At 32.7% G+C, this 13,511-nt stretch overlaps 2 protein-coding genes across 2 annotated transcripts in view; both read right to left on the reverse strand.

Annotated features, from left to right (window-relative positions):
- Nucleotides 1–4,271: 4,271 nt before the first annotated feature.
- LOC112091011 lies at nucleotides 4,272–4,692 on the reverse strand. Its single transcript, XM_024163646.1, has one exon. The coding sequence runs from the start codon at nucleotides 4,582–4,584 to the stop codon at nucleotides 4,435–4,437; it is 150 nt and encodes a 49-aa protein (XP_024019414.1). The 5' UTR covers nucleotides 4,585–4,692; the 3' UTR covers nucleotides 4,272–4,434.
- Nucleotides 4,693–9,550: 4,858 nt separating this feature from the next.
- LOC21405752 (serine/threonine-protein kinase STN7, chloroplastic) overlaps nucleotides 9,551–13,511 on the reverse strand; it is a 5,679-nt gene continuing 1,718 nt past the window's right edge. The window contains exons 4-10 of the mRNA XM_024163647.1: nucleotides 13,448–13,511; nucleotides 12,863–13,031; nucleotides 12,665–12,758; nucleotides 11,318–11,411; nucleotides 11,147–11,203; nucleotides 10,254–10,670; nucleotides 9,551–9,891 (exon numbers count right to left, since the gene is read on the reverse strand). The exon at nucleotides 13,448–13,511 is cut by the window's right edge and continues 5 nt beyond it. Of these exons, the coding sequence (XP_024019415.1) occupies nucleotides 9,730–9,891; nucleotides 10,254–10,670; nucleotides 11,147–11,203; nucleotides 11,318–11,411; nucleotides 12,665–12,758; nucleotides 12,863–13,031; nucleotides 13,448–13,511 (1,057 nt within the window). The 3' untranslated portion in view covers nucleotides 9,551–9,729. The remainder of the gene's footprint in view (nucleotides 9,892–10,253; nucleotides 10,671–11,146; nucleotides 11,204–11,317; nucleotides 11,412–12,664; nucleotides 12,759–12,862; nucleotides 13,032–13,447) is intronic.

Consider the following 13,511-nt stretch of genomic DNA (forward strand, 5'->3'; position numbering starts at 1 on the left):
TGCTCCATAATATCCTCCTCGTTAACTGCTCATGCCGCGGATGATCTAAAAGTAGTAGACTGTGTCTGGATCTGCGTTTCTCTTTCTCCCTCCATCCGATGCTATAAATATTATAAGAAAAATAATTAAATACATAATGCGATTTAAATAAAAAATATATAATTAAACATAACGAGTATACTTACGACTTCGTCGAGGTGCGGCATCGCGTGCTGTAGAATGAAATATATTTAGTGATCATATAATACTGATGTAATTAATTTAACAAATTTATAATTATGTTCTAACATACCAGACTTACAATGTGATGGCAACCTATAATGATCAGGTGGAGGCTGCGCTCCCCCTGAAGAGCCAGCACAAGTAGCGACTGGGCCATACATGATTACCTGTTTTAAAGTTTTATCAAATTTTATAAAAATTAACATACATTATATTGTAATATGTCTTTAACATTCTATTAACTATTTTATAATATTTATTTTTAAAATTTTAATTAATAATATAATACTAATTAAAATTTCCATCTAAATTTTTTAATCATCACATATATAATTCATTATTTTTAACTTCTTAATATTTCCATAGGTCGCCTAACTTTTAATCATCATCACATAATTATCATCAAACAAATTTCATACAAATTTCAATCTAATTACCACAAATTTCAATTTCAATTCTAATTTACAATTCACAATTCTAAATCTAAAACCATAAACTATATTCAAAATCCAAAACAAAACCACAAACCACAACCAAAATAAATGTCATTGATAGAAATTTTTTTTTGTGAAATTTAAATTTGCAGTTATTTGCGACGACATTATTAAACAAGTCGTCGCAAAAAATAGTCGTCATTGATAGAATTTTTTTGAACCCTTTTTTGTGACGTCACTTGTTATCGCAAAAACAGTCGTTCTGAAAAGAATTTTCTGGAACAATTTTTTGCGACGACTTTTCAATGTGTCATCGCAAAAAATAAAGAAATATCTAGAACCTATTCGTGGAAAACCACCAAATTTTTTACCTTTTTTTTTGCCACGTCACCGCCAGCTGTAACAATCAATATTTGCGACGACATGTTGTCGCAAATAATGGACAAATTGGCGCCAAAATTGTTGGCGGCAGATTAGTTTTGGCGCTAATGGCTATTAGCGATGACATGTCGTCGTGAATAATATGTCAAATTTTTGCGACGATATGTCGTCACAAATAGTGAAATTTTGTGCAACGACATGTCGTCGCAAATAGTGAATGCGATGACAAGTCGTTCAAAAATTTTGTATTCTTTTTAGCAACGACATATCGTCGCTAATACTGTGATTTTAGCAACGATAAATGTCGTCGCTAATAATGTCGTCGTTAATAACCCTTTTTGTTGTAGTGTTTGATGAGAGATTGTGTTAAATTAATGACGAAAAATGATGTTTGATAAAAAATCTCAACATCTCAATTTATATTGTAACACAATAAAATTTTCAACTCTCAATCCAAGAGTAAAATTGATAAGATGAGACATATTGTAACTGTTTTCCAACTTAGAGAGACAAATTAAGACCTCATTCATTTGACCGATTCGAGTTTTATTACAGTAAAAAGTTTTCAGCAATAGTTACATCTAACTTTTTTGCTACAGTAAAAAGTTCTCATATAAAGTCACATCTTAACTCGAATTAAAAACTTAAATCAGCATAATAAACAGGTCTTAATAAAATTAAAAATTTACAGGATAAGTTGCTAAACCGCTACAAGTTGAGGGGCAAATATACAAAATACTCTGGTTTGTTTATTTATTTTTTATGGTTACTACTTTCACCTCTGTTTGCATTGCAAAGTAGTTCAAGCTGCCTTTTTTTCCCCTACAACAGACATATGGGAATAGTACTGTGCCGTATAGGGCAGTCATCTCTGCTGCACACGTGGCAACGTGAATGTGGGTTGGAAGGCAATAAATAATACATTATATTATATTTATATGTCGCATTTCAGTGTTTCAACCCAAGAGAGAGTTTTGACCATACATGCATCTCTCTCTAAAAAAAAAATATTTTAGTACCATCTGGTTAAAATTTTATAGTTTTTACAGTATTAAAACAGTATATTCACTTTTAACAAAAATTATTTCAGTACTTTGAGATAATCTAAAGTGTCTATTCTACCCTCCCACTAATTAATGACAAATTAATATTTTTTAAAAAAATTATGAAAATAATTTAAAACATTTAAAAATTAAAAATTTTTTAAAAAATATTTTTAAAGTCGTTAGTTTCTATATAATTAATGAAAATGACATTTTGAATACTATACGTCTTAAAAATTAGTTTCAAGGTATTAAAAAAGTTTCTTTAAAAATAAAAATATTCTTTTAATATTATTAAAAATAATGATACTAACGATGTTTCGCAATATTATACTCATCTCTAAGGGTGTGTTTAGATGCTCACTTGTGATGCCCATGCTAAAGACAAGGCCCTAAAATTATATTAAGATAAAATGAGCCTAATGTTGTTTGGTTTGGGACAAGAAAATCAAATCCAAGATAAATAAGATACTGAGGGGCCAACCAAACACCTGTTTCTCACAACTTTAAACTTGGCACAACACGGATTGATAGCAATAGAAAGGGAATATTATTAATATTGAGGATTTTTGTTTTTAGAAACAAATTTTCCCTCACAAACCGCACCTAAAAGACCTAGTCAAAGTGGTAGTCACAATGCATTTTGTGTCTTGGCACTTTTTGGACATTGCCCACCAAAGACTTTTTTTTTTTTTTTTTTTTTTTTTTTTTTTTTTTTTTTTTTTTTTTAAGGATCAGGTTTTAACAGTTTGATTTTTGTTAAAGTGAAACCATCTTATCTTCACTTCAAATGATAAAGGGTCCTACATGATTGCACCAATTATGGATGCTTAGGGTCCATTAGTCCCCTAAGCTGTCCTCTATTTGTAGGCTAGTCATACATGATTGCCCCAATTATGGAAGGCCTAGAGCCCTTACCTTTAATCTATCATCTCTTTCTTTTGAACTTTCATTATAAGCTTATATCATACAACTTAATTATTATTGGCAAGTACCTCTTAAGGTTAGGCTTGAACTTTGACCTGTCCCTTAACAAATAAAATAAAATAAAAAAATAAAAAACTTAATTATCATTATACTTTAAAGACAGAAATAATATGGACATTTTAAGGCATTGAGTGAATCCTTGGCTGCCAATTGCAAGAACTTGTGTTGTGTAGTGTAATATAATACTTTGAAAAAGATGTCTACTTTGAAATTTTGCACTTTTTCAACCCCCCGTGCAAGGATTTCGTATATTTATTAATCATTGTTTATTCAGGTTTTAAGTTGCCCTTTTAGAAATCATCAATCTACTTCAAAGCCAAAGGGAAAAAAAGAAGAAATCTCATATTAAAGTTCAATTTATTTTACCGATTCAAATTTAGAGTTCAAGTTTTACTATAATAAAAAATTCTTAGAAACAGTTGCATCTAACTTTTTTGTTACAGTAAAAAACTATAACAGAAAATCATATCTCAACTCGAATTAAAAACTCGAATTAACGAATTAAACGGACCCTAAATGTGTCTTGATTAAACTTGTAAAATAATAAAGATCTTGGAGAAACATAAAAGGACTTTAATTTGGTAGTTAATTTGCCTTGTTAAACAAATAATTACATGAATATCTCCCTAACCTTTTTGCCTTGTTTCTGCCAGTTTGGTAAAAAGGAAAATCATTGTTGTTGATGAGGAGGATTTTGTTCCTCTCTTTCTCTCCACTCAATGGATCTTCTCTTTTTTTTTTTTTAAACCCAAAACATGGTGAGAAGATTCGTCTAAGTAGAATACATGGGAAAGAGAAAATACACACACACACACACACTAAACCAAGGATATGGTGCTTTGACCTTGAGAGTCAGGCTTTAAATCTATAACAATTGATGGCTAATTCCTCATAATCTCCACACTTTCAAACCAAGGAATTGTAGATAATTAATTAGAAAAATTAAACAAAAAGACCATGAAATCTCCATGGTTGAAACTCAGTTTCCCTTGAACATACTCATTTTATTTTGATCACTGAAACATTGATCATATAGTGACTCAGTATAAAAAATCAGATTTTGTGTGAAAAGAAGAAAGAACAAGCAAACATGTATATACAAAAAAGAATAAGAAACATCAACTAAACATAAATATTGTAGCTCAAGAATAATATAATATGGAGATTTTAATTCATGCTATCAGGTGATGTACATCTAGCAGCCGATCCCGTACAAAAATTTTGTTTGAACTCTCTCCCATAATATCCGCCAAACTTCTATTTACAATTTACCCCAAAAAAGAAAACTAAAAAAAAAAAAAAAAACATAATCCTCCTTGCCCTTTTTCCTTGGAATATTTTTCTAATTTTTGAAGGAGGACTTGGTTTTAATCATGCCAACAAAGAAGCATGACCACACACCTCCTTATAATGTAAAGCCTTGCTCTTTGCTCTCTAAGGACTCCTCCAAGTCCTCTACTTGATGATGAAAGCCTTCTCTTGGATCCTCCCATAGTGGCTGAACTGCTCATCTTCATGACTCTTTTTCACAACTATTAGTACTTTTCTTCTCTCTCTCTTTTTTTTTTTGGTAAACTTTGTGAGTGATATTTGAGCTTTTGAGGAAGAAAGTACTTGTAATTAATATGATGAGTTTGGGTTTGAGAATTTGGGAAGTTGGGGTTTGGTTTATATAGAGGGTTGAGGAGTGTGGTCCTGGCAAAGACTGGTCTAGTAAAGAGCCAACGATGGGGCATGGAAGGGCGTGCAGTGCCCCCAAACCCACCAGACAAAACCCCATTTGGGCCCACTTCCCACTTGGAGAATCCATACTCCAACAAATAAGATTTTAAAAATATATATATATATATATATTGATAAAAAAAAAAAGAAAAAAAAAAAAAAAAAGAAATTTATCCTATATCTTCATGTAGGAATTACCCACCGCCAAAATGGGTCGGCCATTACTTTTAATAATAATATATTAAGGCAGGCAAAGACACAAAATTTTCTTGTTCAGCCAAAGAAATGAAAAAGATACATAAACAAGTGTATGGTTTATAATTAGCAAAATAGGCGATGATTTTGTGTATAGTATACCATAAAGAGAAAAACCTTGTATTTAAGTGTAATGTTTGATGGATGGGCCAAAAAAAAAAATCTCATCTTTTTTTTTAAGTGCTTTTCTTTGTTGGTTTCCTTTGATTTTTGTTGGATCCACCTACAAATGCAATATATATATAGTCAGGCGAGTTGAGTCGAATCCTACATGAGCATGCATATTAGTTAACAATCTTTAGCAAGTTTAAAGCATATAATGAGTTCATCTTATCATCTTTTTTGACTCTTAATGTTAATCAGAAATATTTGTGGGGACAAGGGTCTATGTCATTTGATGTTGATTTTTTTTTATAAATAAATTGGTTATAAGAGGTTTTGATGGAGAAATTTGGGTGTTGAGTGTGGGTAATTAATTGTTAAAACTTATTGACATATGTCATGGCCCGGAAATTATTGCCTTTATTTGGTGTGTGGAAAAACATAGTTTGTGTTGTGAGAGCAACGTTTGAGTTTAATAATAAATTTGATCTTACGTAATTTCGGTTGTATGTTTCGTTAATGTCTTTGAAGAATTCACACTGTCCACAGAAAATTACAGGGGAAAAAAAAACAAAGAAAATATATATCTTTTAGCTTTTTTCACTTGGTTATTGAGAAATCACTGTATAGTACTTGAATATTTTTCCTGAATCATAACATGTACGTATTGTGGAATTGGCTAAGAGACAAGATAGAGTAAGATCTCCAACAGTGACGTATATGTAGTACTTGTTGAGATTTGCTTGAAAATTTGAATTAAAGTACTGAATTCTTGCTGGAATATGTGACAGAGAGTTGTCTCAAAAAGAATTAATATAAAAGAACAAAAAAAATTATAAAGGAAAAAAAAAATTATTTTGAAATGTTTGAAAACTTGAAACCATTTTGGAAAATAGAAATTATGGTGAGATCAAAGATGTTCAAATCTTCCAAAATTAATTTAAAAACACTAGAAATTACTTTGACAAATTTCCTCTAAAGTTTCAAGGTTACATATAAAATGATGAACAAGATTCCATATTTATTGATGGATCCATTTATTTCGCTTATTTAAGTTTAGAATTCGAGTTTTTCTACAGTAAAAAGTTCTCATAAACAATCACATTTAATTTTTTTACTACAGTAAAAATTCTTATATAAAGTTACATTTTAACTCGAATTAAAACTCGAATCAACGAACTAAACGGGTCCTATATTAATAATTACCGGTTAAGAGCAGGCACAAAAGCCGATTAAGTGTGATTGATTAAACTAATTTTATGAGATGCTTGACCAAAAGAAAAGCAACGCAAACCCAGTTGCTTAGTCTCGTGCTCCTCCCCATTTTCATAATCTTTTTCAGGACACCAACTTCCATTTACCCTCATTTCTGATGATGAAAAAAAAAAACTGATTTTTCTATTCTACATTGAGCAGATCTATAGGTTGTCAGTATCGGTTAAGGAGCTTTCCATTGATATCTTTGCCTCTTCCATTTCCTAATTAAGAAAGAACATGTATGTATTTCTGAAGATCATACATGGAAAGATGATTTAGTCTTCTCTTCATCCATATAAAATATGCTCGCATGAATATTGTATACACGACTCCTCTGCAACTTTCTATGATTGAAACAATTGTATACACGACTCTTCTGCAACTTTCTACGATTGGAACTTTGTTGCGGTGTTTGTGCCCATACTTGCAGCTATCTTTCCCCCTGATAGTCTTTTATTTTTGGGCATTTTTTTATTACTCCGTTGAGCTTTAACTTTAATTGACAACTATTTGATTACTTGGTTCCTAATTTACATGGCGGAAATTATAACCGAATAGTTAAATACAAAATATAATATTAAAAAATCCTTGTAACTTAACTTTTGTTGAATCTTTACGAATTCATTTTTTTTTTTTTTTTTTTTTTCCTTATTCCCTATTGCATAATACAAGTCTACAAAAATTCTATTCCCCATCCAAAATAAACCTAAAATTCTATCATCCTTTTTCTTTTATTTCATCACTTGAGAAGGATATTTTTAATAGCATCGATTATGAAGTTATTATGCAGCAACACCAAAAGATGAGAACTCGTCGATAACACTTGCAATGTGAACCTTTCTTAATAAAATTATATTACGAAAACTTACTAGAAAAGTTACTTTATTTTATATTGTTAGTTTATAAACTTTATGTTTATTTGTGAACCCGCTAGATTAAAAGTTTAGCTACGTCCCTGATTGTATATGTATATGTTCAGTTTTTGTCTTGGAAATAATATTGGCTTGACTATATATACTAGATGATCAAGTTTAATTACAGGATGATAAGGCTGCTCATTTTTCTCGACAAAGTTACTAATTTAACGTTTGAGTTAGTTCCACCGTATTAGATGGGGTAGAGGACAATTTACTTCGTGATGGATTCATATGTCGCAAGAGAACCCATTGTTACCACAAAATTGTTTGAGTATGCCACCTCCTATTTTTGTAACTTTTTTGAAGGGAAAAAAAAAAAAAACAAACACTTTTAGATATCAAATTAGGACTTGTTTTGTTCTACTAATTTCCTGTATGTCACAATGCACTCTAGGGCATGCCTAGAAGAGCCTCCTTTTTTTTTTTTTTTTTTTAAGGAAAGTCATGCATTTCAAAAGCATATTCTCATGGTGGAGTACAAGACACCCAAGGCTTTGGGAATTCAAATGGAGGAAAACTATATATATTGACAATGAGTGATAATTTTAATGTCTGAAAAAGCACTGTAATCAAAGTCTTTTTAACTTTCTTCCCAGGTTTAGTTTCGTAGCTCATGTGTCTCATGATGTGCTTTGTTGTACTGTTTTATACGTTTTTAAAAAAGAAAAAAAAAAAGGAAAGAAAGAAAAAAGCATTAGTAGTTGTTGTAGTAATACTGAACGAGAAAGAAACGTCAGAGTTGCACGTGAAGTTCTTGTGATTTACAATGCCGTTGCCTGTGAAAGACTCAACATATATATCTATATATTTTTATCTTATCTCTAAGCCTTTGAATCCCATATATAGTTTATTAGATACCCCATAACCACGCTTGTTCATGGTGCTTTCTTATTAAGGAACTTTGTATTATATCCCCCACATGTTTTGCCTCTTTCCACCACTTTCCCATCACATTCAAATGGCCATAACTTAGCACATATATACAAACACATACATACGTAAATATATATGTGTGTGTGTGTTTGGACTTCAACATGTGGAAAACCAGTTGGTAATGGTATAGTACGATTTTGGTTAGCAATTACAGTTGTCTAATTTCTTACTAGCTTGTACTGTCAGGATCATATATATATATATATTTATATTTGTAGGCTTTGTTTGACAGCAAGCTTATAATTAAGCTTTCAATAAACCGTGTTTATGAATTATGATGATCATGTGTTAATTACAGCTTTTTAGCAAAGATATATGTATCTGTATATATATGAAAATAATGGTGTTTGTATGCTCGTTCAGTATGCATACAAATTACAAAGCCAGCAAGGCCATTGCTGGTCATAATATGGGGACAGATTTTTATGTCTTGAGCCTTAACCAATGTGCAAGGTAGTGATCAAATTGTTGGAATTTGAGTTCATGATTTTGTGACAATAGCTAGCCAGTATATATATATATATATATTGTTCACTTAAATTCTAGATTGTTTAGTAAAAGGATTACAATTATTATTTTTTGAATAAAAGAGGGAAAAAGATTGATGTCACAAAATGCAAGTAGTGCTTGAGGTACGATGTTGGTAGCCTTGAGAGATTTCTTGAGAAAAAAAAAAGAAGGAAAAAATTGGACCACATTGCATGTAGGAGTGTTCTATCTTGAGAATATTTAAGAGTTGCGTAACATAACATATTCAAAAAGTAGAAGTTTCTAAAATATATGGTTGCAAATTCATGGCATAAATTTCTCTACAAGAAATAAATCTAGAGTAACAGAGAAAACGAAAATGAAAGATGACTTGGTAATGCATTGAAGAAATTTTGGCAGCGAGAAAAAAAGTGGGGGATGAACTGCCTTGTTCCAACGAAAGTAAAAATTGGTCGACTATATATAGATATATATATATATATAAGAAAAGCACAATAAAACTTAATTTGATCTTTTTTCCCCTAAAAAAAAAAAAAAAAACTAATTTTCACATTCAAGCCAGAAGAGAGCGCAAACTAAGAGTTAACTTAAGCAAGTTATTCGGTAAAGCTGACTAAAGCAGCATCAAGGAAAGTGCCAAGTCTGAGCCAAGAAAAAAAATAGAAAAGAAAAAGAGTGACAGTTTTATTTTAAATAAGCTCCTGAATCAATACAGTTTTATATAAAGAAAACTTAAGACTGCTTATAGCTCAGTTCATTAAATACTGTACTATAATATTATATTATTATTTTATAGTCCATGGAAGAAATTTACACGTCTGTTCAAGAGATTCCAGGTATGTTTATATCAGATTCCAGCTAATTTCTTTCATCTAATTAAGTATCATAGAGATTTGTTATCAAAGATGGTCCGTGATCAGTTAAGATTGCTACACAAAAATTTACAGAAAAATAAAATAAAATAAAAAATATGTACTTTTACCAACTTCATTCCTCTCTTGGGATCCATCTGCTCCACCACAGGCTCTTCCTTCTCCTGTTAAGTTCATCCACACTCTCGTTAAGTGTTTTTACTATCTTTCTCTGAAGTTTAAGAACTGAAGCAAGAACATTCCTTTGTGCGCTTGACTTCTTCTTTGGCTCCATTTCCTTTTAACAATGTAAACAACAAGAGAAACACAATTAGGATATGAGTAAACCATTTTTTCACACATGACATGATGATAATATATCTATAACAACTCACATAGATATTGTCCGTTTTAGACTTATATCCGCACAGTTTTACTTCAAGGTTTTACTTTAAAAGGCCTCATACCATAGAAGATGGTGTTCTTACTTATAAACTATTGCTTTTTAACTTTTTCTAAACGATATGGGACTGCACAGCTTACTCTTCTTGACCTTTTGTCTCAGAGTATTTTGACAGTCACAATACCTTCCTAAAGAAAGATTACTTATGAGTGTGTGTGTGTGTGTGTGTGTGTGTGTACATAGCTTTAGATACATACAGCTCTGAGCTCTTGTAACTGAGCTTCTGTGAAGCCACCATCCTGCTGAGTTCCTGATTTTGCCATTAGCCTTATAACCCACTTGGCAGCTTCACTATAGTCCTGTTGTGTAGCTCTGAAGAGTTGCAGCCTCAGGTTCTGCATGAAAGAGAGGTCCAAAAGACCTTCTCTGTCAAAGTAAGGATGGGCCAAAGCCCCCTTTGCACTTATCCTTTGCCTTGCCTTGTATCGAACCATCGACGTGAGAAGTTCCCATCCAATCCCACCGTCCAAGTTCAGAAGCTCAAAGCCTCTCCTGAGGTCCGGGGCTGCACGTGGCTCCACGCCCTTCCGCCACGCAACCAAGTCGTAGTTGCACCTCTTCAGCTGACGGTTGAATTGTATTAGACCACTGTCTGTTCTTAGCCCTGGAAATGCCTATAGGGAGGAGAAGAAAGACTGTTTAGGCCTAGAGCCATGCAAAATCCAGTATGGCTAGTGTGTTTGTTTTAGCAGATGTACACTATGTACGCTTAGAAGGCGGGCCTTAGCACCGTGGTGGGAGCGCTTGCGTTTGCACCCGGGATCCAGGGTTCGAATCCCGGAAACGGCCTCTCCTTCGGGGGTAAGGCCGCGTACATATGAGATTGAGCTTTTTCCCGAGCCTGTCATAGTACGGGAGCCTCTTTGGCACTGGGATCCGCCTTTTACACTATGTACGTTTAGTCACATGCACGTGCACATATATTTAAACCAAGATTTAACAGATTAGGTTTCAGATGTTTGATTTAATTTATATTCCAGATGTTTGATAGTAGAAAGAACAAAAAATATACTTCCTTTGACGATTAGTAATTAATCAAACAGTGTAGTACTAATGTAAAGACATCTACTAAGCAATATTTATTACTCACCATTTGGAGGAATATGAGACCAGTACTGTAGATATCAAATCTATCTGGCAAGTTCATCTGTTTAAGAAAGCATTGTAAAATTTATGAAAGGAACTCAATTTTCCGAATCAAAATAAATGTATATTTTTAAAATAAAATAAAAAAATTCTGAGGATGGTTCATAATTTTGACCTGCCATAGGACAGGGGAAAGTGCGGTTGCGACCGGAGCTGACGGTGCGGATGGAGTTTGTGTGCTCATGATGTATTGCTCTGGTGCAGCATACCTGTAAAGAGAAGAAGGGTCAGAAGACCTCAATCTTGATGAAAAGAGACTCATCATATCTAATTGCGAAAGGAATCCTTGTGTGCAGAACAGGACTTGCTCAACAAATGTGGCATATCAGGGGCCATGAGAACTGGAAACCCACTAGCCAAACTTTTAAGACTCAAAAAGAGTCTTAAAGTTTACATACTTACTTGACACCCAAGATTCAATGTACTGCTCAAAAAGGCACTGAAGATGTCAAAAAGGTGTCAACTTGGCTTCCATGAAGAAGAATTCCACAAACTTTTGGAATAATGATGTTTGTGGTCCCACATATCACACAAAAGAATGGTAAACAGGAGAAGAACTAAGCTTTCCTCAAGTCAAATTCTCTTTAGACTTTATATTCAAAATACCATGGTTGCACCTTTTTTTTTTGGTAGTAATCATATCCACTAGCCAAAGCTCTCTCTCTCTCTCCAGATTCTTAACTAGCTCAATAGAAAAAGAATTATCTTCTTTTATTTCCTCTCAATCTTCTCATCTGGATTTGACAATATATCATCATTTCTAAGTAGTGCTGCACTTAGGATCCGCAAAACTACAATATGGTTCGATTCTTCTTCTTCTTCTTGTTTTTTTTATTTTCTGGATAGAAACCAAATGATAGTAAGCTTTACAAATGTTTTTGGATGCCACTTAGTCATGCATGCTTCTGTTTTCATTCTTTTATTGTTTTAGAAGTAAAACTGAATTGTGTTCTTCATACAAATGTCAAAAGATGATAATGTAAACCAAAATATGACCTTCCTATTTCCTTTTGATTCTCTAGGCAAATATTACCGGCCCTTTTGGTTCAAGCATTTAAATTAGTTATTTTGATTTTGAATTCAAATTTTATGAGAGAACCCATTTGTGGGAACTTTGTTATTCAAATTTTTTGTGAGAGAAAAGTACTGTAGCAGAATCATAATCATGGTTTCAAAGGCGTGAATCAAACGGGCCCTACATGTTTCTAGAGTACTAAAACATGTTGACAAACTAGAGGTATCTATCCAAGTTTCATTATGTTGAACCAAATGAATTTGGACATAACAGGCCACAACCTGAACCCAAGGAGGAACACAAAGAAGCTCTAGAATGACCATACCAGAATAAGTAATAGTTCAGATCATGATTTAGTGGTTAAAGTTTGTAGTTGTATGTAACCAATTGTAAATACAGCATGAATGGATAACATGAGCCTTTGTCAGATGGTGGAAAAGAAGATACCTAGGATCCAGAAGAAACTCCTTTGGAATATAATTGATTCCGACTCTCAAATCCGCGGCAGCACCAAGATCAATGATCTTGAATGTACGGGAACCTATTCATGTTAAATGGAAACAGGAGCTCAAGATATCTGGAAAAAACAACTAAGCTAAGCCAACTTTCATTTTACAAACACAAAAAGACATTGAGACTCCTTACCTTCAGAGAATATAACATTTTGCGGCTTAATATCCCTATGCACAATCCCTGTGGAGTGAAGACCATCCAATGCAAACAACAGTTGTCTCAAGATTGTTTGAATGATCTTGTTTTCCCTTTCCAATCCCTTAGGCAAGTTTTGAACTTCTCCAAGAATCATTGTCTCCACCTGGGAAATATTTTTGTTTTATTGATCAAAATTCAGTACATTAAAAAACTAGTTTACTACAAGTTTGAAGCAATAATCTAATAACAAATCAACTCAGAAAAAGCCCCCCATTACCTTCTAGTTTTTATTTTCCCACTCCGGAACCACTAATCAGCAGCTACAATAGATAATATACATGGAAAGTTTCCGTGATTGTATATTTATGTTTGAACAAGAAATTTTTTTCTAACTTCTTCTTCTTAACTTTACTAGCTCAGAGAATGAATGTTTATGCCCAAATACAAAATAAAGTGATCATTAATTTTCAATGTTGGGTTATTTCAGTGGAAACTACCAATCAACAAAGAAACCTCAAATCTTATGTGATTCATACAAATAATAGAATATCCCTAAGGCTAATGAGGGAAAGTACCAACATTGTAGGGAACCTCTTTGCTTTGCATCAAATCTGCAAGAGTGGCCTCCCCTTCGAACCGCCAC

Source organism: Morus notabilis, unplaced genomic scaffold (genome assembly GCF_000414095.1).
Source record: "Morus notabilis unplaced genomic scaffold, ASM41409v2 Scaffold538, whole genome shotgun sequence".
NCBI lineage: Eukaryota > Viridiplantae > Streptophyta > Magnoliopsida > Rosales > Moraceae > Morus > Morus notabilis.